Source organism: Heterodontus francisci, chromosome 31 (assembly GCF_036365525.1).
Source record: "Heterodontus francisci isolate sHetFra1 chromosome 31, sHetFra1.hap1, whole genome shotgun sequence".
Taxonomy (NCBI): Eukaryota; Metazoa; Chordata; class Chondrichthyes; order Heterodontiformes; family Heterodontidae; genus Heterodontus; species Heterodontus francisci.
The window spans coordinates 61,377,725-61,405,109 of NC_090401.1; the positions used below are offsets into that span (position 1 = coordinate 61,377,725).

At 47.2% G+C, this 27,385-nt stretch overlaps 1 protein-coding gene across 5 annotated transcripts in view; it reads right to left on the reverse strand.

Moving 5' to 3' along the window:
• Positions 1–27,385, reverse strand: part of LOC137347321 (CD276 antigen-like) — a 55,351-nt gene that overhangs the window by 8,042 nt on the left and 19,924 nt on the right. The window contains exon 2 of one of the 5 annotated variants that reach the window (XM_068011751.1): positions 18,076–18,197. The exons of the other annotated variants lie outside the window; for them this stretch is intronic. Within the exon in view, the coding sequence (XP_067867852.1) occupies positions 18,076–18,148 (73 nt within the window). The 5' untranslated portion in view covers positions 18,149–18,197. The remainder of the gene's footprint in view (positions 1–18,075; positions 18,198–27,385) is intronic. 5 annotated transcript variants of the gene reach the window in all.

The window sequence follows — 27,385 nt, forward strand, 5'->3', positions numbered from 1 at the left end:
CGGCCAATTATTTGCCAAGATATTAACAGGAAAAGACAGGCTAGATAAAGATAAACTATTTCCACTGGTTGGAGATTCTAAAACTAGGGGGGAAAGTCTAAAAATTAGGACCAGATCGTTCAGGAGAGATGTTAGGAAGCACTTCTTCACGCAAAGGGTGGTAGAGGTTTGGAACTCTCTCCCACAAACAGCAGTTGAAGCTAGAACAGTTGTTAATTTTAAATCTGAGATAGATTTTTGTTAAGCAAAGATATTAAGGGATATGGGCCAAAGGCAGGTAGATGGAGTCAGGCCGCGGATCAGCCATGATCTCATTGAATGGTGGGACAGGCTCGAGGGGCTGAATGGCCTACTCCTGTTCCTATCTTCCTATGTTCCTAAGTTCCTATGAATCGTAAAACTAGTGCTGTAGACAGGGCTATAAACTAAAAGGTGGCAGAGTTTGAGGTGGGAATGGGGAAAGGGTACAAGTGAGGGAAATTTGTAAATTTAAAGAGAAAAGTCAAGGCCACAAAGCAGTGTAGTGTTTTGGGCAAAGATAAGCAGAGTGGACAGAATGGGCCTAAAAGTTTAATGGTAATGGGGATCGGGCGGGAAAGGGGAGTTGAAGCCAACGATCAGCCATGATATTATTAAATAGTGGAGCAGGTTCGAATGGCCTACTCCTGCTCCCATGTCTTATGCTAGCTCTCAGCTGAATATTGCCCAAATAGTAACCACTATCAGCACACAAGGTGAAATACTGAGCAATCCAGTTCATCTGGGATCACTGGACAGCAATCAATGTAGGACCCAAATTATTTGTACTTTTTGAAACCCTCCTTAGCCAGCAAACACCAGCATTCAATTGTTTCCTCTAACCCAAATCCAGTGTTGCCCTCATTAAAAGCAATTTGTTCAGCACAGACGAAGGATCAAATCTGGTATCTCCTGGTGCCAAAGAGCTACTGAGGGAGCAGAGAAACTTTACAGTTTTGTAAAGCCCAAAAATGAATTAATACACAAATCTTAACTACATAACCATGTATGTACTACAATCATTGAGGTTAGTTGATGGTTGGCATCCTTCCATCTATGAAAGATGATGGACATGCAGCAAACAATCCATTTAGGTGGGGTGTCTTCTCTTGGTGCACATTTGCTGATGGCTGTGAAGGCCAATCCCTGAGAGGCAGGTTCTGCCACAAGTGCTGCACGTGAAGCTACCAAGTGATGCTGTGAGTTGTTGTTTTTGATGTTGGCGCCTGTTGTCAAGCTACTGTAGCAACTGGTCATCGTGGTAATGCACACCAGTCTAACATTGAGAGAAACACAGGAATTGTTTAAACTCCTGCTATGGGGGATTGGGCAGTGCTGTTGGTTAAACACTGGCATTTCAATTCTGGTATGAATCCTACTCAAGCTGAGAGAATGAGAATCTCCTTTGCAATGCTGCTACATGAGGTCAGTTTGGACAGTCTCACTGCAGTTCCTACTGAGCAAGAACACATAATACAAAGTGACCCGGAAACTGGCAATCTTACTCCAAGAGGCCACAAGATGACCAAGGTGATTGCAGCAAAACTATCACAGGTCCAGCAGTGAAGGATCCTTTTCCGAGATTGGGCTGGAGGATCATCTTCATTGTAAAGGGTGCTTTGCCCCATTGAAGGGCTGTATACTGATCTGATTGAAATGGAAAGTGTTCTGTTCCCCCAACACAAGCCACCATCACCTCACAAATGACATTAAAAAGGTAACTGCAGTTTATACAACAACATGATTAATAAACACACAAAACAGATGGGGCTGCTTCTTTGGAAAGTACCAATTCATCCAATGACAACTGGGGAAACATAAGGAGTCAAAACATCCCTGCACATAGATTTGTAAGTTGTGAGACCTGGCCCAGGAAACAGCTGCAACCTCTAGAACGCAGAAAGTGCAGGGCTGTTTTTATTTGCAATACAAGTGGGTTGGACCAGATTTCTGATTAGTTGTAACAGTGGGTTAGGGCAGCTTTGAGATACAGTGAGAGGCTCTGATGAAAGGTTATCGACCTGAAATATAATTAACTCTTGTTTCTCTCTCCACAGATGCTGCCAGATTTCTAGTCGCTGCAGTATTTTGATCCAGTTATTTTTTTATTCATTCATGGGATGCAGGTGTCACTGGTTAGGCCAGCATTTATTGCCCATCCCTAATTGCCCTTGAGAAGGTGGTGGTGAGCTGCCTTCTTGAACTGCTGCAGTCCATGTGGTGTAGTTATACCCACAGTGCTGTCAGGAAGGGATTTTGACCCAGTGACAGTGAAGGAATGGCGATATAGTTCCAAGTCAGGATGGTGTGTGGCTTGGAGGGGAACTTGCAGGTGGTGGTGTTCCCATGCATCTGCTGCCCTTGTCCTTCTAGGTGGTAGAGGTCGCGGGTTGGAAGGTACTGTCTAAGGAGCCTTGGTCCATCTTGTAGATGGTGCACACTGCTGCCACAGTGTGTAGGTGGTGAAGGGAGTGTATGTTGAAGGTGGTGAATGGGGTGCCAATCAAGTGGGCTGCTTTGTCCTGGATGGTGTCGAGCTTCTTGAGTGTTGTTGGAGCTGCACCTATTCAGGCAAATGGAGAGTATTCCATCACACTCCTGACTTGTGCCTTGTCGATGGTGGACAGGCTTTGGGGAACCAGGAGGGGAGTTACAGGCAGTATGGCCGAGGAAGATAGAATGCACCATGCAGCTCCAGCCCGCTTTGTGAACATTTATTTTCTGCCATTGAGCCTCCTGCCATGTCCTGCTAACCTGCAGGCACTGTGCATGCTCCGCCCTGGCAGGGCTGCTGCGCCTGTGCGAAACCAACCGCCCTCCCGGGTAGCGGGAGGAGTTGGCATCTGAAACCCGGTCCCTCCTCCCCGCCCGGCCTTACCTCCTGCTCTCTGACCCCCGTAACTTCACAGATCAGCCGGGATTGGACACTAGCTGCGAGTTTTATTCTCAGTTATAGACGGTTATCACCGGATAATGGCGGTTCCAGTGAGTCATTGTTTATCATTGAGGCTCCATGTCTAGAGCGAGAGAGAGAGGAATGTTCCCTCGGGGAGAGGGTGAGGGGAATGTTCCCATGGGGAGAGGGTGAGGGGAATGTTACCTCGGGGAGAGGGTGAGGGGACTGTTCCCTCGGGGGAGAGGGTGAGGGGAATGTTCCCATGGGGAGAGGGTGAGGGGAATGTTACCTCGGGGTGAGGGGACTGTTCCCATGGGGAGAGGGTGAGGGGAATGTTCCCATGGGGAGAGGGTGAGGGGAATGTTACCTCGGGGAGAGGGTGAGGGGACTGTTCCCATGGGGAGAGGGTGAGGGGAATGTTTCCTCGGGGGAGAGGGTGAGGGGAATGTTTCCTCGGGGGAGAGGGTGAGGGGACTGTTCCCATGGGGAGAGGGTGAGGGGAACGTTCCCATGGGGAGAGGGTGAGGGGAATGTTACCTCGGGGAGAGGGTGAGGGGACTGTTCCCATGGGGAGAGGGTGAGGGGAATGTTCCCATGGGGAGAGGGTGAGGGGAATGTTACCTCGGGGGAGAGGGTGAGGGGAATGTTACCTCGGGGAGAGGGTGAGGGGAATGTTCCCATGGGGAGAGGGTGAGGGGAATGTTCCCATGGGGGAGAGGGTGAGGGGAATGTTACCTCGGGGAGAGGGTGAGGGGACTGTTCCCTCGGGGGAGAGGGTGAGGGGAATGTTTCCTCGGGGGAGAGGGTGAGGGGAATGTTCCCATGGGGAGATGGTGAGGGGAATGTTACCTCGGGGAGAGGGTGAGGGGACTGTTCCCTCGGGGGAAAGGGTGAGGGGAATGTTTCCTCGGGGGAGAGGGTGAGGGGACTGCCCTCGGGGAGAGGGTGAGGGGACTGCCCTCGGGGAGAGGGTGAGGGGAATGTTCCCATGGGGAGAGGGTGAGGGGAATGTTACCTCGGGGAGAGGGTGAGGGGACTGTTAGCTCGGGGGAGAGGGTGAGGGGAATGTTTCCTCGGGGGAGAGGGTGAGGGGACTGTTAGCTTGGGGGAGAGGGTGAGAGGAATGTTCCCTCGGGGAGAGGGTGAGGGGAATGTTCCCATGGGGAGAGGGTGAGGGGAATGTTACCTCGGGGAGAGGGTGAGGGGACTGTTCCCTCGGGGGAGAGGGTGAGGGGAATGTTTCCTCGGGGGAGAGGGTGAGGGGACTGCCCTCGGGGAGAGGGTGAGGGGAATGTTTCCTCGGGGGAGAGGGTGAGGGGACTGCCCTCGGGGAGAGGGTGAGGGGAATGTTTCCTCGGGGGAGAGGGTGAGGGGACTGTTCCCTCGGGGAGAGGGTGAGGGGAATGTTTCCTCGGAGAGAGGGTGAGGGGACTGTTCCCATGGGGAGAGGGTGAGGGGAATGTTCCCATGGGGAGAGGATGAGGGGAATGTTACCTCGGGGGAGAGGGTGAGGGGAATGTTACCTCGGGGAGAGGGTGAGGGGAATGTTCCCATGGGGAGAGGGTGAGGGGAATGTTCCCATGGGGGAGAGGGTGAGGGGAATGTTACCTCGGGGAGAGGGTGAGGGGACTGTTCCCTCGGGGGAGAGGGTGAGGGGAATGTTTCCTCGAGGGAGAGGGTGAGGGGAATGTTCCCATGGGGAGAGGGTGAGGGGAATGTTACCTCGGGGAGAGGGTGAGGGGACTGTTCCCTCGGGGGAAAGGGTGAGGGGAATGTTTCCTCGGGGGAGAGGGTGAGGGGACTGCCCTCGGGGAGAGGGTGAGGGGAATGTTCCCATGGGGAGAGGGTGAGGGGAATGTTACCTCGGGGAGAGGGTGAGGGGACTGTTAGCTTGGGGGAGAGGGTGAGGGGAATGTTTCCTCGGGGGTGAGGGTGAGGGGACTGCCCTCGGGGAGAGGGTGAGAGGAATGTTCCCTCGGGGAGAGGGTGAGGGGAATGTTCCCATGGGGAGAGGGTGAGGGGAATGTTACCTCGGGGAGAGGGTGAGGGGACTGTTCCCTCGGGGGAGAGGGTGAGGGGAATGTTTCCTCGGGGGAGAGGGTGAGGGGACTGCCCTCGGGGAGAGGGTGAGGGGAATATTTCCTCGGGGGAGAGGGTGAGGGGACTGCCCTCGGGGAGAGGGTGAGGGGAATGTTTCCTCGGGGGAGAGGGTGAGGGGACAGTTCCCTCGGGGGAGAGGGTGAGGGGACTGCCCTCGGGGAGATGGTGAGGGGACTGTTCCCTCAGGGAGAGGGTGAGAGGAATGTTCCCTCGGGGAGAGGGTGAGGGGAATGTTCCCTCGGGTAGAGGGTGAGGGGAATGTTCCCACGGGGAGAGGGTGAGAGGAATGTTCCCTCGGGGAGAGGGTGAGGGGAATGTTCCCATGGGGTGAGGGGAATGTTACCTCGGGGAGAGGGTGAGGGGACTGTTCCCTCGGGGGAGAGGGTGAGGGGAATGTTTCCTCGAGGGAGAGGGTGAGGGGACTGCCCTCGGGGAGAGGGTGAGGGGAATGTTTCCTCGGGGGAGAGGGTGAGGGGACTGCCCTCGGGGAGAGGGTGAGGGGAATGTTTCCTCGGGGGAGAGGGTGAGGGGACTGTTCCCTCGGGGAGGGGGTGAGGGGAATGTTTCCTCGGGGGAGAGGGTGAGGGGACTGCCCTCGGGGAGAGGGTGAGGGGACTGTTCCCTCAGGGAGAGGGTGAGAGGAATGTTCCCTCGGGGAGAGGGTGAGGGGAATGTTCCCTCGGGTAGAGGGTGAGGGGAATGTTCCCACGGGGAGAGGGTGAGGGGAATGTTACCTCGGGGAGGGGGTGAGGGGACTGTTCCCTCGGGGGAGAGGGTGAGGGGAATGTTTCCTCGGGGGAGAGGGTGAGGGGACTGCCCTCGGGGAGAGGGTGAGGGGAATGTTTCCTCGGAGGAGAGGGTGAGGGGAATGTTTCCTCGGGGGAGAGGGTGAGGGGAATGTTCCCTCTGGGAGGGGGTGAGGGGAACGTTCCCTTGGGGAGAGGGTGGGGGGACTGTTCCCTCGGGGAGAGGCTGAGGGGAATGTTACCTCGGGGAGAGGGTGAGGGGACTGTTCCCTCGGGGAGAGGGTGAGGGGAATGTTACCTCGGGGAGAGGGTGAGAGGAATGTTCCCTCGGGGAGAGGGTGAGGTGAATGTTCCCTCTTGGAGAGGGTGAGGGGCATGTTCCCTCGGGGAGAGGGTGAGGGGAATGTTCCCTCGGGGAGAGGGTGAGGGGAATGTTCCTTCGGGAAGAGGGTGAGGGGAATGTTCCCTCGGGGAGAGGGTGAGGGGAATGTTCCTTCGGGAAGAGGGTGAGGGGAATGTTCCCTCGGGGAGAGGGTGAGGGGACTGTTCCCTCGGGGAGAGGGTGAGGGGAATGTTCCTTCGGGAAGAGGGTGAGGGGAATGTTCCCTCGGGGAGAGGAATGTTCCCTCGGGGAGAGGGTGAGGTGAATGTTCCCTCGGGGAGAGGGTGAGGGGAATGTTCCCTCGGGGAGAGGGTGAGGGGAATATCCCTTCAGCAGCAGAACCACCGCTTGGGACAGACAGAAAGAGGCCCCCCTGCCCGCTCATTTTTCAAATTCCCTTGAAATTTTTTCTACTTCAGTATTTATCCAATTCCCGATCCTTTAGCCATTGCAAACCATCTTTCCTTATTTACTGTATCTAAGCCATTCATGATTTTAAACACCTCTATCAAATCTCTTCTTAACCTTCTCTGGTCTAAGTTGAACAACCCCAGTTCTCCAGTCAATCCACGTAACTAATCCCTCATCCCTGGAACTATGTCAGTAAATCTCTGCTGTACCTTCTGCAATTCATTCTCATTCCTCCCACCAGCCCAGGAGTTAACCGTTCCCTTTTGTGCTTTACTGTGTTATAGTTCTATCCTGCCACCTTCAAAGATTGATGTCGTAACGCCCCCTTTAAAATTGCACCATTTTTCGCATTCCTCCCTTTTTTTATTCTTTCATGGGAATATGGGTGTTGCTGACAATGTCACAAGCCCAGCATTTGCCCATCCTAATTGCCCTTGAATTGAGTGGCCATTTCAGAGGGCACGAACCCTCCTTCGACGGCACCTTGCAAGCCCGCAACCTCTACCACCCAGAAGAAGGGCCGCAGATGCATGGGAACACCACCACCAGCAAGCTGCCCTCCAAGTCACACACCATCCTGAATTGGAACTATATCACAGTTCCCTCACCATCACTGGGTCAAAATCCTGGAACTCCTTAACAGCACTGTTGGTGTACCTACATGGACTGCAGCGGTTCAAGAAAGGAGCTCACCATTAATGATGCCAGATGACAAAGATATTTTCTTGGCATCATTACTGAGACTAGCTTTCAATTCAGATTTTTATTCATTTAAATTTAACTTCCATGCCCTGGTGGGATTTGAACCCATGTCCCCAGGGCATTAGCCTCAGCCTCTGGATTACTAATCCAGTGACGTTATCACAATGCCACCATCTCCGCTGCATGCTCCTTATTCTTTATGCAAAATGTATCCATTCTGTTCTGTGTTGAATTTCATTTGCCATGTGTCCATCCATTCCGGATGACCTGTGATGCAGCCAGACATTCATCTGTGACAGCTGGGGAAATGTAAGGAGTCAGATGTTTGAAAGAGGAACACGGACAATAAGTCTTGGGTGGGGTGGGTGGTCAGACTTGTTCTACAGGATGGATATCCGAACTATGTGTTTGTCATGTGAAAGAATGAAAACTAGACTCAGAAAGTATAATTATGACTAATGGAGTAGGAACTGAGTCTGCAAACCCGATATTTGATTAGGGAAAAGTCATGTTAAATGAAAAAATTGATCAAAATATCAGTTGAAGCGGAGAGAGTAGAGGCAATGAAAAGGATAAAAATTGAGAGGGGTTGGGGGGGGAGTACTAAAAAAGCTTTGCTATGCTCAGGGTTGATAAGTCACCTGGTCCAGACGGTTTGCATCCCAGGTTGCTAAAGGAAGTGGGGATGGAGATAGTGAAAGGGCTTGTCATAACCTTCAATCTTCCCTGGATACGGGGGAGGTGCCAGAGGATTGGAGACTGGCAAATGTGACTCCCTTATTCAAGAAAGGGTGTAAGGACAGTCCTTGCAACTACAGGCCGGTTAGTTTAACATCAGGGTGGGTAAGGTTTTTAGAATCAATAAATACGGAAAATGTCAACAGACATTTAGAGAGGTTCTAGTTGATTAAGAATAGCCAGCATGGATTTGTAAAAGGCAGATCATGCTTGACTAATCTAATTGAATTTTTTGATGAAGTAATAGAGAAAGTTGATGAAGGGAATACGGTAACTGTTTATATGGATTTTAAGAAAGCGTTTGATAAGGTACCTTATGATGAGGCTGATTAACAGAGATTAGGCTCATGGAATAGGAGGGTCAGTGTCTAATTGAATAAAAAATTGGCTAAAGGACAGAAATCAGCAAATTGTAGTAAATGGTTGCTTTTCGGACTGGACGGTGGCAGACAATGGTGTTCCCCATGGGTCAGTGCTGGGCCCATTGCTTTTTTGCTATATATAAATGATTTGGATCTTGGAATAAGGAGTAAAATCTCAAAATTTGCTGATGACACCAAACTTGGAGATGTGGCAAACAATGCGGATTATATGAGCCACCTGCATCAGGACATAGGCTAGCGGAGTGGGCAGACAGGTGGCAGATGGAATTTAATATAGAAAAGTGTGAGGTGAAACATTTTGGCAGACGGAATAGAGAGAGGCAATATATACTTATTGACACGGTTCTAAAGAGGGCAGCTCTACAGAGGGACCTGGGGGTGCATGTGCATTGATCTTTGAAGATGGCAGGACATAATGAGAGAGTGGTTAGCAAAGCATATGGGATCTTGGGCTTCATAAATAGAGACATTGAGTACAAAAGCAGGGAAGTTATGCTGAACCTTTATAAAGCTCTGGTTAGGCCCCAACTGGAGTATTGCATCCAGTTCTGGTCATCACACTTCAGGAAGGATGTGAGGGTCCTTGAGAGGGTGCAGAGGAGATTTACCAGAATGGTTCCAAGGATGGAGGATTTTAGTTACAAGGTTAAGTTGGAAAAGCTGGGGTGGTTCTCCTTAGAACAAAGATTGAGGGAAGACTTAATAGAAGTATACAAGATTATAACAGGCTTAGATAAGTTAGAGAAGGAAAAACTGTTCCCATTAACAGATGGTACAAGGACTCGGGGACACAGATTGAAAGTTTTAGACAAGAGATGCAGGGGGAATATGAGGAAGCACTTTTTTACGTAGTGCATGGTAATCAAGGGTGGTGGAAGCGGAGATGATCAATGACTTCAAGAGGAAGTTGGATGGCCACTTAAGGGAGGTAGACTTGCAGGGCTACAGGGAATGAGCAGGGGTGTGGGACTGACTGGATTGCTCTGTGTAGAGCCGGCATGGACTCGATGGGCCGAACGGCCTCCTTCTGTGCTGTAAATGACTATGACTCAGAGTTCTAAAGGATTCTAAATGGTTGTAAAGTGTTCTAAAAGGTTATTAAGGTTTAAAACTGTTATAACATGGCTCTTTAGGAGAACCAGCACAGACAGGATGGGCCTAATGGCCTCCTTCTGTGCTGTAGCAACTCTTTGATTATGTACAACTGAATGTTATCATTCTTGCTCAAAGAGTAATGGGAAATATTACTAGTCGAACATCAAAAGCACCTTTTACTGAAGTTACAAAAATTCCTGGAATATTTCTGGGTAATCAAATCAAAGCATTGTTGATACCTCTAGTGTCCTGACATCCATCCACTGCACCTTGGTAACAGCCACAACTTATTTACCCTTGCTATTTCAGTACAGAGTAAGTAGTTTAAGAAAGGGGTAAAATATTGCATTTATATAGTGGCTTAGAAATCCTTTGATGGCTACCCATCATTCACCTGTCTACTTCAGATTATTCAAATCTCACTTCCCATCTCATCATCCCTGTCCTCACTGATCAACATTGGCTCCCTGTCCCCCATTGCCTTCTTATATTTAATTCCTTTCATGTCTTTTCCCCACCCAATCTCTACAGCCTCCTTTGACTCTATACCCTCACCCCCAAATTCTCTGCTCCTCCAATTCTAATCTCTTGGGCAATTCCCCACCCTCCCAACACTCCACCATTGACAGCTGTACCTTCAATCTCTCAGGCTCCGTGCTATGGAATTCTCTCCCTAATCCAATCCTTCTTTCCATCTCACTCCTCCTTTAAGACCCTCCTTAAAACATAACACTTTGATAAAACTTTTGGTGATGTTATGACACAGGATTACATGCATGCTAAACAGTGGAAGCAACAAGGTAGAGAGAGCTAATCGATTGCACAACCAACGAATTAGATCAAACCACTGCAGTCCTGCTACATTCTATAGTGAATAGTGGTGGACAATTAAACGGGAGGAGGAGGCTCCATGAACATTCCCATCTTCATTGATGGCGAAGCCCAGCACATCAGTGCAAAAAACGAGGCTGAATTGTTTGCAACCATCTCCAGCCAGAAGTGCTGACTGGATGATCCATGTTGACCTCTTCCTGAGGACCCCCATCATCTCAGATGCCAATCTTCAACCAATTCGATTCACTCCGCGTGATATTAAGAAATGGCTGAGTGCACTGGATACAGCAAAGACTTATGCTGCAGAACTAGCCACACCTCTAGCCAAGCTGTTCCAGTACAGCTACAACACTGGCATCTACTGGACAATAACTGGGCACAAAAAACAGGACAAATCCAATCTGGCCAATTACCGCCCTAAAAACCTACTCAATCATCAGCAAGTGATGGAAGGGATCGTTGACAGTGTTGTCGAGTGGCATCTACTCAGCAATAACCTGCTCATCGATGCTCAGTTTGGGTTCCGCCAGGACCACTCCGCTCCAGTCCTTGTTACAACCTTGCTCCAAACATGGACTAAAGAGCTGAACTCCAGATTTGAGGGGAGAATGACTGCCCTTGACATCAAGACAGCATTTGACTGAGTGTGGCAACAAGGAGCCCGAGCAAAACTGAAGTCAATGGGAATCGGGGGGAAAACTCTCCACTTTCTGGAGTCGTAGAGTCATAGAGTTATACAGCACAGAAACAGGCCCTTCGGCCCATCGTGTCCGTGCTGGCCATCAAGCACCTAACTATTCTAATCCCATCTTCCAGCACTTGGCCCGTAGCCTTGTATGCTATGGCTTTTCAAGTGCTCATCTAAATACTTCTTAAATGTTGTGAGGGTTCCTGCCTCCACCACCTCTTCAGGCAGTGTGTTCCAGATTTCAACCACCCTCTGGGTGAAAAGATTTTTCTGCAAATCCCCTCTAAACCTCCTGCCCCTTACCTTAAATCTTTGCCCCCTGGTTATTGACCCCTCTGCTAAGGGAAAAATTTTCTTCCTATCTAACCTATCAATGCCCCTCATAATTTTGTCTACCTCAATCATGTCCCCCCTCAGCCTTCTCTGCTCTACGGAAAACAATCCTAGCCTTTTCAGTCTCTTTTCATATCTGAAATGCTACAGCCCAGGCAACATCCTGGTGAATCTCCTCTGCACCCTCACAGTGCAATCACTAGCGCTTTATACTTAGCACAAATAAAGATGGTTATGGTTGTTGGAGGCCATGTTCCAGGACATTGCTGTAGGAGTTATTTAGGGCAGTGTCCAAGGCCCAACCATCTTCAGCTGCTTCATCAATGACCTTCCTTCCATCATAAGGTCAGAAGTGGGTTTGTTTACTGATGATTGCACAGTGTTCAGTCCTATTTGTATCTCCTCAGATACTGAAGCAGTCCGTGCCCACATGCAGCAAGAGCTGGACAACATTCAGGCTTGGGATGATTGTTGGTAAGTTACATTGGTGCCACTTATGAATCTAACCATCTCCCTTTGACATTGATTGCCATTGCTGTTGCAGAATCCCCCATCAACATCCTGGGGTTACCATTGACCAGAAACTTAACTGGACCAGTCATATAAATACTAGGGGTACAAGAGTAGGTCAGAGGCTGGGAATACTGCGGTAAGTAACTCACCTCCTGACTCCCCAAAGCCTGTCTACCATCTACAAGGCACAAGCCAGCAGTGTGTTGGAATACTCTCTGCTTGCCTGGATGAGTACAGCTCCAAAAACATTCAAGAAGCTCGGCCTCATCCTGGACAATGCAGCCTGCTGGATCGGCACCCCATCCAGCACCTTAAACAGTCACTCCATCTGCACCACACGGACTGCAACGGTGGAAGAAGGCAGCTCTCGGGGCAATTAAGGATGGGCAATAAATTCTGACCTTGCCAGTGATGCCTACATCCTGTGAATAAATGAAAAGATGTGCAATAAAATTGTGAACACATTTCCTTTTGATTTCCTCATTCTTCTAAACTCCAGAGTCTAGGCCCATTTTACAGACACCCTCCTCACATTCAAGACAGAGAAAAGCTAAAAGCTTGTTGTCTGATAGGTAATCCCTCTCTTGCCTCGTGTTCAACCTCTCTACTGCAGTCTGTCCTATCTCTATTTCAACAATACTGTTAAAGTCAGTGCTTCTTTCATCTTATCCCTTTTGTTCCTTATTAACTGCAAATTCACTATCGTGTAAACTCTTCCTCCTCACTGTATTGCCTTTGTGGTTGAAATCAAGATTCATTTAATTGTTTTCCGACTGTAACTAATGTTTTCCCCATGTGTCAAAACTGTAGATCTCTTCACCTCCTTCAGTCTTCCCTTCTGCCCACAATCTAAACGGACATTTAATTAGCATTTTCCTTCCAATTTTCTCCTGAAGGTGTAGCTCGTGTGATGTAAGAACATAAGAATTGGAGCTGGAGGAGACCATTTTTGCCCTTCAAGCCTGCTCCGCCATTCAATATCATGGCTGATTGCCTACCTCAACTCCACCTTCCTGCACTATCTCCATAATCCCTTACTTGCTGCAGAACCCAAAAATCTATTGACCTCTTTCTTCTGGGGTGAAGAATTCCAAAGATCCACATTGCTTTGAAGAAATTAGTCCTCATCACTTCTCATTCTTCTAAATTCTAGGGAATATAGGCCTAGCTTACTCAATTTCATAGGACAATCCCCACAACCCAGGAACCAGTTCAGTGAACCTTCCCCGCATTCCCTTTGAGGCATGTATATCTTTAGGTAAAGAGACCAAACTGTGCATAGTACTGCAGGATTACTGGTGCCAATAGCTGCCTAGCTCATCACTAAGACCAGTCTTCAGTTCTGAGGCAGTTCTGCATCCTTTACAGATGCTGATGGACCTGCTGTGTGTGATTGTGCCAAACTTCAAGCATTTGCAGCTTTATTTTTGTTTTATCCTTTCATGGTGTCTAAGCATAGACAGTGAGTTACTTGGAGACCTGGGTCACGATCTGCATTTAACATCCACATGCATACATTTTCCAGTATGGGTCACGGGACAGGAATCGGGAAACCTGGCTTAAAGGCCGGCTACCCAACTGGAACCCGATGGGACTCGACGACATGTGTCGTGTTCGGGTCGGGTTGGGTTGCACTTCCGGGTCCAGCATTCGGGCTCGGGTCAGGCTGGGTCGGACGCACTCTATCACAGGTAAGTGGCTCCACTGTTAATTTAATTTTTGGACTAGAAAGGTGGTTTTGTTACAGTTATTTTAAGCTTGTTCAGATCAGCAACAAAGTGAAAAATGGAAGGTAAGTTAACTGATGGTCGGGCGTGGGAAAAAATAGAAAGACTTGGGCCGGGTCAGGCTCGGATCGGATGTAGTTCTGTCGGGCTTGGGTCAGGTTTTTTATTTGCAGACACGAGCCAGCCTTTAACCTGGCTGATGTGTTTCAGCTGTAGCTAAATGTAATTTCCCACGACTGGCCTGACTGAGATTAGCTATCTCAGCATTGACCCAGCATCATCCTGATCAATACTAAACCAGGTAGTGCATTGATCCATAGTAGGATACCCTGTTTGAATATTTAAACTGAAAGCTTGCTCTATCACTGTGATATTTTAAACTGCTGGATGACCAGTGTGAAAATCCAGCACCACTAATAATATAAAGGAGAATGAAGATTTGCGACTGACTGACTTCTGCTTCTCCACAGATATTGTCTGAGCTGCTGAGTATGTACTGCTTAGCTTGGTTTTGTTCCTTGAATAATTTGTAATCCATGAGCAAACAGTTAATGAAAAAGCAAAATACTGTGGATTCTGGAAATCTGAAACAAAAAACATAAAATGCTACAAACACTCAGCAGGTCAGGCAGTATCTGGGAAGAAAAAAAACAAAAATAATGTTTCAGGTCTGTGACCTTTCATCAGAACAGGAGTTTTAAAAGGTCACAGACCTGAAACATTAACGCTCTTTTTCTATCCACAGATGCAAACAGTCCTCTGTCCTGGGATTGCTGCAGTGTTCCACTAAACATCAACGCAAGCTCGAGGAACAGCATCTCATTTATCGATTAGGCACACTACAGCCTGCCGGACTGAACATTGAGTTCAATAATTTCAGAGCATGACGGGCCCCCCATTTTACTTTTATTTTTAGTTATTTTTTCTTTTTTACATTTTTTACATCCTTTTTTTTCATGTTTATTTCATTTCATCTTAGTTTGTTCAGTTTGCTTACCCACTGTTTTTTTTCATGTTTGGACTTGCTGCTGTTCAACCTTCAGTTCGTTAACACCCTATCTGTACTAATGCTTTGTCTTTCAACACACCATTAACATATTGTTTGCCTTTGCTCCATGACCTTTTGGTCAGCTATGTGGCCTTGTCCTATCTACATCTTCTCCTTTGTTATCTCTTGCCCCACTCCCGCCTCACTTGCTTATAACCTTTGACATTTCCAATATTTGCTAGTTCCGAAGAAGGGTCACTGACCCGAAACGTTAACTCTGCTTCTCTTTCCACAGATGCTGCCAGACCTGCTGAGTGGTTCCAGTATTTCTTGTTTTTATGACAGTTCCCCAGGCACTGATGGAAAGCCAGAGGCAAGTAACCCAGAACTGGTCTCAACTGCTACCTGCTGGTCATTGACAAAAGCAGGGCTGACTGGCCCTGTGAGCAGTTTGCCTTTTTACTCTCTGCTGTGGAATTGATATGTAGGGGATTAGATTGGAGAAAATTTGAATGAAAAATAAGGGGAAATTGTGAATTATTAGCACATCGGTAAAAAAAAATCTCAATATTTAGCTGCTTGTAATGAAATTGGTGGCCATGCCTTCAGCTGCTTTACCTAAAGATATACTTACTTGAGGAAGTGCAGGGAAGGTTCAGTGAACTGGTTGATTAAAAACAGAAATGTTGAAAATACTCAGCAGGTCTGGCAGCATCTGTGGCGAGGAAACAAGAGTTAACCTTTCAGGTCGATTACCTTTTGTCAGAAATGTGTGGCTTTCAGAAAAGGAATTTTCAGATTTGGGAGCTAGCAGCCTCACTGTTTAATGATAACTACCAGAAGAAACCTCTCCTGAGATTTCTGATCTTGTAGCTCTTTATAGCTACTAATGTCAGTGTTCTTTTTCTTTTGGGCCTCCTTATCTCGAGAGACAATGGATACGCGCCTGGAGGTGGTCAGTGGTTTGTGAAGCAGCGCCTGGAGTGGCTATAAAGCCCAATTCTGGAGTGACAGGCTCTTCCACAGGTGCTGCAGAGAAATTTGTTTGTTGGGGCTGTTGCACAGTTGGCTCTCCCCTTGCGCCTCTGTCTTTTTTCCTGCCAACTACTAAGTCTCTTCGACTCGCCACAATTTAGCCCTGTCTTTATGGCTGCCCGCCAGCTCTGGCGAATGCTGGCAACTGACTCCCACGACTTGTGATCAATGTCACACGATTTCATGTCGCGTTTGCAGACGTCTTTATAACGGAGACATGGACGGCCGGTGGGTCTGATACCAGTGGCGAGCTCGCTGTACAATGTGTCTTTGGGGATCCTGCCATCTTCCATGCGGCTCACATGGCCAAGCCATCTCAAGCGCCGCTGACTCAGTAGTGTGTATAAGCTGGGGATGTTGGCCGCTTGAAGGACTTCTGTGTTGGAGATATAGTCCTGCCACCTGATGCCAAGTATTCTCCGAAGGCAGCGAAGATGGAATGAATTGAGACGTCGCTCTTGGCTGGCATACGTTGTCCAGGCCTCGCTGCCGTAGAGCAAGGTACTGAGGACACAGGCCTGATACACTCGGACTTTTGTGTTCCGTGTCAGTGCCCCATTTTCCCACACTCTCTTGGCCAGTCTGAACATAGCAGTGGAAGCCTTACCCATGCGCTTGTTGATTTCTGCATCTAGAGACAGGTTACTGGTGATAGTTGAGCCTAGGTAGGTGAACTCTTGAACCACTTCCAGAGCGTGGTCGCCAATATTGATGGATGGAGCATTTCTGACATCCTGCCCCATGATGTTCGTTTTCTTGAGGCTGATGGTTAGGCCAAATTCATTGCAGGCAGACGCAAACCTGTCGATGAGACTCTGCAGGCATTCTTCAGTGTGAGATGTTAAAGCAGCATCGTCAGCAAAGAGGAGTTCTCTGATGAGGACTTTCCGTACTTTGGACTTCGCTCTTAGACGGGCAAGGTTGAACAACCTGCCCCCTGATCTTGTGTGGAGGAAAATTCCTTCTTCAGAGGATTTGAACGCATGTGAAAGCAGCAGGGAGAAGAAAATCCCAAAAAGTGTGGGTGCGAGAACACAGCCCTGTTTCACACCACTCAGGATAGGAAAGGGCTCTGATGAGGAGCCACCATGTTGAATTGTGCCTTTCATATTGTCATGGAATGAGGTGATGATACTTAGTAGCTTTGGTGGACATCCGATCTTTTCTAGTAGTCTGAAGAGACCACGTCTGCTGACGAGGTCAAAGGCTTTGGTGAGATCAATGAAAGCAATGTAGAGGGGCATCTGTTGTTCACGGCATTTCTCCTGTATCTGACGAAGGGAGAACAGCATGTCAATAGTCGATCTCTCTGCACGAAAGCCACACTGTGCCTCAGGGTAGATGCGCTCGGCCAGCTTCTGGAGCCTGTTCAGAGCGACTCGAGCAAAGACTTTCCCCACTATGCTGAGCAGGGAGATTCCACGGTAGTTGTTGCAGTCACCGCGGTCACCTTTGTTTTTATAGAGGGTGATGATGTTGGCATCGCGCATGTCCTGGGGTACTGCTCCCTCGTCCCAGCACAGGCATAGCAGTTCATGTAGTGCTGAGAGTATAGCAGGCTTGGCACTCTTGATTATTTCAGGGGTAATGCTGTCCTTCCCAGGGGCTTTTCCGCTGGCTAGGGAATCAATGGCATCACTGAGTTCCGATTTGGTTGGCTGTATGTCCAGCTCATCCATGACTGGTAGAGGCTGGGCTGCATTGAGGGCAGTCTCAGTGACAGCATTCTCCCTGGAGTACAGTTCTAGGTAGTAATGTCAGTGTAAACTTGTGATATTTATGTGCTGAATAAGGCTGTTATGATCCATGAGATTAGTGTGGATGATTGCATCAACATCATGGCCTTGACCAAAACTTAGTTGACAGGTGATAACACCTTCCCCCTTAATGAAGCCTCCCAGTCTGGCTACCCCTTTCCACCACTTGCCCCTTCAAGACCACAGTAGTGGCAGTGTGACTCTGATCAGCAAATCACACCTAGATTTGCCCTCTTACACCTCTGGCGCCTTCTCCTCCTTTGAGTATCATCTTGTTCCATCCTCCTCGACTGTCCTTTAAAATACTCTAAAGGACTGTACACTTGACTATTACAATGCACTCCTGGCTAGCCTGTCATGTTCCACCCTACATAAACCTGAGCTCATCCAAAACTCTGCTGCCTGTATCCTAACTCACCCGTCACCCCTGTGCTCGTTGACTTACGCTGGCTCCTGGTTAAGCAAGACCTCAATTTTAAAATTTTCATCCTTGTTTTCAAACACCTCCCTGGCCTTGCCCCTCCCTATTAAAGGCCGGTTCGGGTCTGCTAAATGAAACCGACCCGGCCTGAGTCCTTTCATTTTTTCCCGCGCCTGACCCGACCACCGGAATGTTCAGTTAACCTAGCTTCCGTTTTTCACTTTTTCAGCTTGTGCAGACAAGCAACAAATACTGTAACTGGACTTGAAAGGTTGTTTAAAAATTACATTAAGATTGGAGCCACATACCAGAGGTGGTGAGCTGAAGATTGTTAACATGGAAGTCAGTGATTGTTTGGTCACAGGTTAAACAGAAACCCATGGAGTTGTGCCCAGACAGGTTGTGCCACACTGTACCAGTATCTGTATTGCTTAAAATAAACACAGCATTACACATTATCACAATATCATTATACATTACCTAGACTCCTGCTTTACAGGTTGAAATACTTGCTGCAAGTTTATCCAGTGAGCAGCTGAGATGCAGAGACCAGGAAGTTCCTGAGTGATTCATTATTGCAAAATGTACATTCCTATGTTAAAGAGGTTGTGCTCTACCTTTGATGGAATCGCTCACTGCAGACTAGTGCGGAGTGTTTCCCGCCTTGACGTCCAGGCTGGATCATGAGTCTGGGCCTCTGGATTACTAGTCCAGTAATCTTTGAAATGTCTCTCCTCAATTTAATATTTTAATCCGGTAGGTCAGATTTTACAAACAAAAATATTAACTGATGTAAGACCACTTCGTATTTAGCAGTGTCACATGAATTAAGAAATAAAAATATATTCAAAATTATATATCGACTATTAAGTACTCTTTTTTTTTCTTTTGGGCCTCCTTATCTCGAGAGACAATGGATATGCGCCTGGAGGTGGTCAGTGGTGTGTGAAGCAGCGCCTGGAGTGGCTATAAAGGCCAATTCTGGAGTGACAGGCTCTTCCACAGGTGCTGCAGAGAAATTTGTTTGTCGGGGCTGTTGCACAGTTGGCTCTCCCCTTGCGCCTCTGTCTTTTTTCCTGCCAACTACTAAGTCTCTTCGACGCGCCACAATTTAGCCCTGTCTTTATGGCTGCCCACCAGCTCTGGCGAATGCTGGCAACTGACTCCCACGACTTGTGATCAATGCCCAGCTTTATATATATAAAAAATGCCTCTTAATTTCATTAATTGTCCATAAACACTGAGGCCACATTAAACTAAAAGTAGCAATTTATCAGGTCTGACAATTAATTAAATATATTCCAAATTCAGAGCATAATTCATTGTCTTTTCCCTTTAAATCTCTTAATTTACCTTACAAGCCTCCTTTACATTCTTTATTCAATACAATATGTTTTCAGGCAGGCACGAGAGGTCTTGCCAACACCTAACGGGATGCAGTCAATTCAGTTGAAAACTGTGCAATTAAAGAAAAGGGCCAAGTTCCTATTAATGCAGATTGAAGCTGTTAAACTGCTTGTGTCGCCAAGAAGACAAAGCGCAAAGGAAAACCAAGAGATAAACCAAAACACAAAAAGGTTAAATTTCTGTCAATGAAAAATAGAACTCATTAAAAACATCTTTTTACATAGAAACATAGAAAATAGGAGCAGGAATAGGCCATTCAGCCCTTCGAGCCTGCTCTGCCATTCATTATGATCATGGCTGATCATGCAACTCAGTAACCTGTTCCTGCTTTCGTCCCATATCCTTTGATCCCTTTAGACCCAAGAGCTATCTCTAACTCCTTCTTGAAAATATACAATGTTTTGGCCTCAACTGCTTTCTGTGGTAGGGAATTCCACAGGCTCACCACTCTCTGGGTGAAGAAATTTCTCCTCTTCTCAGTCCTGAAAGGTTTACCCCGTATCCTTAGACTATGACCCCTGGTTCTGGACTCCCCCGCCATCGGTAACATCCTTCCTGCATCTACCCTGTCAAGTCCTGTTAGAATTTTATAGGTTTCTATGAGATCCCCCCTCACTCTTCTGAACTCCAGTGAATATAATCCTAACCGACTCAATCTCTCCTCATACATCAGTCCCACCATCCCAGGAATCAGTCTGGTAAACCTTCGCTGCACTCCCTCTATAGCAAGAACAACCTTCCTCAGATAAGGAGACCAAAACTGCACACAATATTCCGGGTGTGGCCTCACCAAGGCCCTGTATAATTGCAGCAAGACATCCCTGCTCCTGTACTCGAATCCTCTTGCTATGAAGGCCAAGATACCATTTGCCTTTCTTACAGCCTGTTGGACCTGCATGCTTACCTTCAGCGACTGGTGTATGAGAACACCCAGGTCTCGTTGCATGTTCCCCTTTCTCAGTTTATAGCCATTCAGATATTGATCTGCCTTCCTGTTTTTGCTACCAAAGTGGATAGCCTCACATTTATCCACATTATACTGAATCTGCCATGCATTTGCCCACTCACTCGACTTGTCCAAATCACCCTGAAGCCTCTCTGCATCCTCCTCACAACTCATCCTCCCACCCAGTTTTGTGTCATCTGCAAATTTGGAGATATTACATTTAGTTCCCTCATCTAAATCATTAATATATATGGTGAATAGCTGGGGTCCTATCACCGATCCCTGCGGTACCCCACTAGTCACTGCCTGCCATTTCGAAAAAGACCCATTTATCCCTACTCTTTGTTTCTGTCTGCCAACCAATTTTCTATCCATCGCAATACACTACCTCCAATCCCATGCGCTTTAATTTTACATGCTAATCTCTTATGTGGGCCTTTGTCGAAAGCCTTCTGAAGTCCAAATAAACCACATCCACTGACTCTCCCTCATCAACTCTACTAGTTACATCCCCGGAGAATTCCAGTAGATTTGTCAAGCATGATTTCCCTTTCGTAAATCCATGCTGACTCTGTCCGATTCTACCACTGTTCTCCAAGTGCTCTGCTATAAAATCTTTGATAATGGACTCTAGAATTTTCCCCACTACCGACATCAGGCTGACTGGTCTATAATTCCCTGCTTTCTCTCTACCTCCCTTTTTAAATAGTGGGGTTACATTAGCTACCCTCCAATCTGTAGGAACTGTTCCAGAGTCGATAGAATCTTGGAAGATGACCACCAATGCATCCACTATTTCTATGGCCACTTCCTTAAGTACTTTGGGATGCAGACCATCAGGCCCTGGGGATTTATCGGCCTTCAATCCCATCAATTTCCCCAACACCATTTCTCTACTAATACTGATTTCCTTCAGTTCCTCTCTGTCACTAAACCCTGTCTTCCCCAACATTTCTGGTATGATATTTATGTCCTCCTTTATGAAGACAGAACCAAAGTATGCATTTAGTTGGTCAGCCATTTCTTTATTCCCCATAATAAATTCCCCTGTTTCTGACTGTAAGAGACCTACATTTGTCTTCACCAATCTTTTTCTCTTCAAATACCTATAGAAACTTTTACAGTCAGTTTTTATATTCTCTGCAAGCTTGCTCTCGTACTCTATTTTCCCCTTCTTAATCAATCCCTTGGTCCTCCTTTGCTGAATTCTAAACTGCTCCCAATCCTCAGGTCTGTTGTTTTTTCTGGCGAATTTATATGCCTCTTCCTTGGATCTAATGCTATCTCTAATTTCCCTTGTTAGCCATGGTTTGGCTACCTTTCCCGTTTTACTTTTGCACCAGACAGGGATAAACAATTGTTGCAGTTCATCCATGCGCTCTTTAAATGTTTGCCATTGCCTTTCCACCGTCATCCCTTTAAGTAACGTTTCCCAATCCATCATAGCCAACTCGCGCCTCATACCTTCGTAGTTTCCTTTACTAAGATTCAGGACCCTAGTCTCAGAATCAACTACGTCACTGTCCAGCTTGATGAAGAATTCTATCATATTATGGTCACTCATCCCCAAGGGGTCTTGCACCACTAGATTGTCATTTATTCCTCTCTCATTACTCAATACCCAGTCTAGGATGGCCTGTTCTCCAGTTGGTTCCTCGTATTGGTCCAGGAAACCATCCCGTATACACTCCAAGGATTCCTCCTCTACGGTATTGTGACTAATTTGATTTGCCCAATCTATATGCAGATTAATGTCACCCATAATTATAGATGTTCCTTTATCACATGCATCTCTAATTTCCTGTTTAATGCCATTCCCAACATCACCACTACAGTTTGGGGTCTATTTACAACCCCCACTAACGTTTTTTGCCCCTTAGTGTTTCTCAGCTGTACCCATACAGATTCCACATCGTCAGAGCAAATATCTTTCCTCACTATTGTGTTAATTTCCTCTTTAACCAGCAATGCAACTCCAGCGCCTTTTGCTTTTTGTCTGTCCTCCCTAAATACTGAATACCTCTGGATGTTCATTTCCCATCCCTGGTCACCCTGCAGCCATGTCTCCGTAATCCCGACTATATCATAGCCATTTACATCTATTTGCGCGATTAATTCATCCACTTTATTGTGAACGCTCCGTGCGTTAAGGCACAAAGCCTTAAGGCTTGTCTTTTTAACATTACTTGTCCTCTTCCCACAATTTTTCACTGTGGCCCAGTTTGATTCTGGCCCTTGATTTCTCTGCCTATCACTTTTCTTATTCCCCTTACTGTCTTTTGTTCTTGTCTTTGATCCCCCCCTCCTCTGACTCCTTACAAAGGTTCCCATCCCCCTGTCATTTTAGTTTAAACCCTCCCCAACCACTCTAGCAAATACTCCCCCTAGGACATCAGTCCCGGCCCTGCCCAGGTGTAACCCGTCCAGTTTGTACTGGTCCCACGTTTCCCAGAACCAGTCCCAATGTCCCAGGAATCTAAAACCCTCCCCCTCCCACCATCTCTTCAGCCATGTATTCATCCGATATATCCTGCTATTTCTACTCTGACTATCACGTGGCACTGGTAATAATCATGAGATCACTACCTTTGAGGATTTACTTTTCAACTTACTTCCTAACTCCCTATATTCTGCTTTTTGGACCTCATCCTTTTTTTTTTTACCTCTGTCGTTTGTACCAATGTGTACCACGACCACTGGCTGTTCACCCTCCCTATTCAGAATGTCCTGTAACCGCTCTGAGGCATCCTTGACCCTAGCACCAGGGAGGCAACATACCATCCTGGAATCTCTTTTGCAGCCACAGAAACGCCTATCTATTCCCCTTACAATTGAATCCCCTATAACTATTGCATTCCCACACTTTTTACTCCTCCTCTGTGCAGCAGAGCCAACCGTGGTGCAACGAATTGGGCTGTTGCTGCTTTCCCCTGAGAGGCCATTCTGCCCCAACAGTATCCAAAGCAGTATATCTGTTTTGCAGTGGAATAGCCACAGGAGATTCGTGACCTGCCTGCCTAGTCCTCTTGCCGTGCCTGGTGGTCACCCATTCCCCTCCTGCCTGCGGTTCTGAGCCTGCGGTGTGACCACCTCTCTATACGTGCTATCCACGATACTCTCCGCCTCGTGGATGCTCCACAGTGTCCCCAGCTGCCGCTCCAGCTCCGAAACCCGGAAACATAACAGTACAGCAACTGATTACATTGTAAATATTTCATTAAGATTAAAACTTCAAAGACCTTCAACACCCCTAGAATCAGAAAAGGACAAGAAAGGGCTAACCGGATAATTGAGCCTGAGGCTGAGTTCTGCTACAATGTATGCAAGAACCGTTTATTGATTAGGACACAGTAAGTTGAAATAGCAAGCAGAGTAGGAAGCACACTTCAAAAGACCTGCAGTTTCCAGTGTTTCACTAACACAATTGTAACGCCAGGCTGTTAGAACGTGTCCAACCCGAGCCGAGCCCGAATGCTGGACCTGGAAGAGTGACTCGACCCGAACCTGACACACGTCGTCGGGTCCTGTCCAGTTCAGGTCCCGTAGCTATGCTCTCCTCCTTATGTCTGTAACCTCGATCAACCCCACAATCTTTCGAGATCTCTACATTCCTCTAATTCTGACCTTTGCACATTCCCGATTTTAACCATTCCAACTATCGTGGCTGTGCCTTCAGCTGTCGAGACCCTAAGTTCAGGAATTCCCACCCTAAACCTCTCCACCTCTCTTTCCTCCCTCAGGACTCTTCTTAAAATCTACATCTTTGACCAAGCTTTTGGTCATCTGTCCTAATATCTCATTACATGGCTCAGTGTCAAATTTTCTTTAATACTCCTGTGAAGTGCCTTGGAACTTTTTATTGTGTTAATGACGCTGTATAAAAGCAAGTTGTTTTTGATGTAAGCATGCTAAAATGTACAAAGACACTTACACAACTGGTAAAGTTACTTTTTTGTTTAATCATGATGTTGACATGAAGTCCAGCTTCTTACTGGGCTGAATTTTATGGGCCCCCCTGGAGAAGGGTTCGCACACTGGGCGGGGGGTGGGGGGGGGGGCACACAGAATTGCCACAGGAGGGCCCATCGCCTTCCTATCGCAACGCAGTTTTGTCTGAGGCGGTAAAGGCCGAGGACGGCCTTCCCGCCCAGAGGCCATTGAGGCCCTTAACTGGCCTATTACCGACCACTTAAGGGCCTATCCCTTTCGCCACTGGATTTAACCTGCAGTGGATGGTGGGGGTGTGGGGGCCTCCGCCATGTGGGGAGGTTGCCCAGTAAAATGAAGCGACTTCCCTGTGGGCTAGTGCGGGGGTGGGGGGGGGGCTCCTCTGTGGGCAATCTGTGGCCATGGAAGGCCCCTGCCATGAAAAACACCTTCTCCCTGAACCCCCACTCCCCCTGCACCAAACACACCTCCTCCCCCCACTTCCTTGCCAGTCTGGCCCCAGTGACCCTGCCTCACTCACCATATGTCTAGGTTCCAGTGCTGGGCCTGGTTCCAAGGCCTCTGCAGAACCGGCTGTGGCCATTGCTCCCAGTGGTGCTGCCAAGACTACTGAGCTACCGGCCCTCTGATTGGCTGGCAGCTCTTGGAGGCCGAATCCCTGTCTTTAAAGGAACGGGGACCCCGGCGCTAGGCTGCTAACTGCCCCAGCAATGTAGAATTGCTCAGGGGGGCCTCCAAATGACTGAGGCAGGATTTCTCGTTCCTTTTTGGCCCGGCACCGTGAGCCCCATCGGTGCCACTCAATCCAGCAGCCCAGTGTCCTCAGTGAATTTCCCTCAAATTTACCATTTCTATTTTGAATGTTTGATTCAGCTTGTGTTTTCTTGTTAAATGGTAGACAGTAACCAATTCTCTGCACATGACAATTATTGTCAAGCAAAACATATTCCCTCCCCAACCTACTCAGTGCTAAATGGTCTTAAACAATAGCTACAATAATTGAATCATTATATATATTGTTGTTGATCGCCAAACCCCAGTCAGTAATGCGCCCTGACAGGGTTCCTCCTTCCATGCACGTAGTTACAGGTGTGTCACCTAGTGATTTCTATTTGGTCAAACATCACACAATTGGAGAAGGAAGTAATCCCAGAACAAGCATCAAGTTACGAAACATTAGGTAGGCTGGAAAGTTGTTACATTTTCTAGAGATCCCTTGGGAGAATTGGTGGAATCTTTAATTTTGGATATGATCTACAGCCTTTCAATCCACTTTTTTGTGTCTTCCTTGTTTGCCTCTTACAGTCTCAGTAATCACTCATTCTTTGTTTCTCTAAGTCTTTAATTTATTTTCATTGTCTGCTGCAAACAACATTTCTGACATTTTACCATGTCTGATTTTAAGGAGTGTCTTAAAGGAGGAAAGTGAGACAGAGGTGGAGATAGAGGGTATTCCAGAGCTTAGGGCCTAGGCAACTGAAGGCATAGCACCAATGTTTGAGGATTAAAACTGGGAATGCTCGAGAAACTAGGATTAGAGGAACGCAGATATCTCCGAGGGTTATGGGGCTGTAAGAGATTACAGAGATAGGGAGGGGCGAAGTCATGTGGGGATATTGATGCATAGCACTTTAAAATTAATCATGGTGCCAGTAAAAAAAAATTGTTTATGAAAACATTCACTCTCCTGTCCCCAGGGATTATAATTTGAAATGCTGTGTTAGGTGACAGCAAGAGAGGGAGGGCGACGTATGGAGTGGGGGGTTTACCCTACTTCAGCTGCTGATCTTTGACAGCTGTTCATCTTGATGGCTTCATAGTTGCAAATGTCCAGGTTATCATTGTTTCTGGCATGGATATCGAAATTTAAATTGATCATCTGGTTTTTATTAGCCTTCTCGGGTGGGTTGAGGAGAGTGTTTTTACTTGGTCTGTTGGCATTTCACTGCAAAACAGGACAGTCAGATGTTAAATTAGGAGCAAATTAACTGAAACTGGGAAGAACTGATTTTTTTTGCTCAGTCAGATGGAGTCCTTTCGTTCAGTTAGGCTAAAACTGATTAATCTATGCAGTCAGACGCTGAGCAAGGTGAACTGATACTACAACAGTGACCATAACGTACATTTATATTATGCCTTCAATGTAGAAAAACATCCCAATGCGTGTCACAAGGGCGTGACCAAAAAAAAAGGTCATGAGCCAAAGAAAGTAATTTTAACCAAAAGGTAAGTTTTAAGGAATGTTTTAAAGGAGGAAGGAGGTGGAAAAAAGGATTGGTTAAGGGAGTGAATTCAATAGCCTGGAGCTTGGGAGACAAAAGGCACACTGCCAATGATGGGATGCTGGGAGGGTGGGGGAATGCCCAAGAGGTCAGAGTTGGAGGAACAGAGAATTTGGGGGTGAAGGTGTAGGGTCACAGGAGGCTGCAGAGATTGGGAAGGGAAAGACATGAACATAAGGATGGGAATGTTAAATCGGAGGCAAATAGGGACATAAGAACTAGGAGCAGGAGTAGGCAGTTCAGCCCCTCGAGCCTGCTCCGCCATTCAATACAATCATGGCTGATCTCATCTTGACCTCAACTCCACTTTCCTGCCCATTCTCCATAACCTTCAACCCATCACTAATCAAAAGTCTGTCTCTCTCCTCAAATTTACTCAATGTCTCGGCAACCACCGCACTCTGGGGTAGTGAATTCCACAGATTCATGACCCTTTGAGAGAAGTAATTTCTCCTCATCTCGGTTTTAAATCTGCTACCCTTATCCTAAAACTATGACCTCTTGTTCTAGATTGCCCCACAAGAGGAAACATCCTCTCTTTGTCTACTTTGTCAATCCCCTTAATCATCTTATATACCTCAATTAGATCTCCTCTCATTCTTCTAAACTCCAGAGAGTAAAGGCCTAAACTGCTCAATCTCTCTTCATAAGACAAGCCCCCCATCTCTGGAATCAATCTCGTGAACCTCCTCTGAACTGCCTTCAATACAACTACATCCTTCCTCAAGCAAGGGGACCAAAACTGTACGCAATACTCCAATTGTGGTCTCATTAATGCCTTCTACAGTTGCAGCAACACGTCCCTACTTTTATACTCTATTCCTTTACAATAAATGCCAAGATTCCATTTGCCTTCCGTATTACCTGCTGTACCTGCAAACTAGTTTTCTGCGATTAATGCACGAGGACACCCAGATCCCTCTGCATCAAAGCACTCTGAAATTTCTCTCCATTTAGATAATAATTTGCCTTTCTATTCTTTCGACCAAAATGGATAACCTCACACTTATCCATGTTAAACTCCATCTGCCAAAT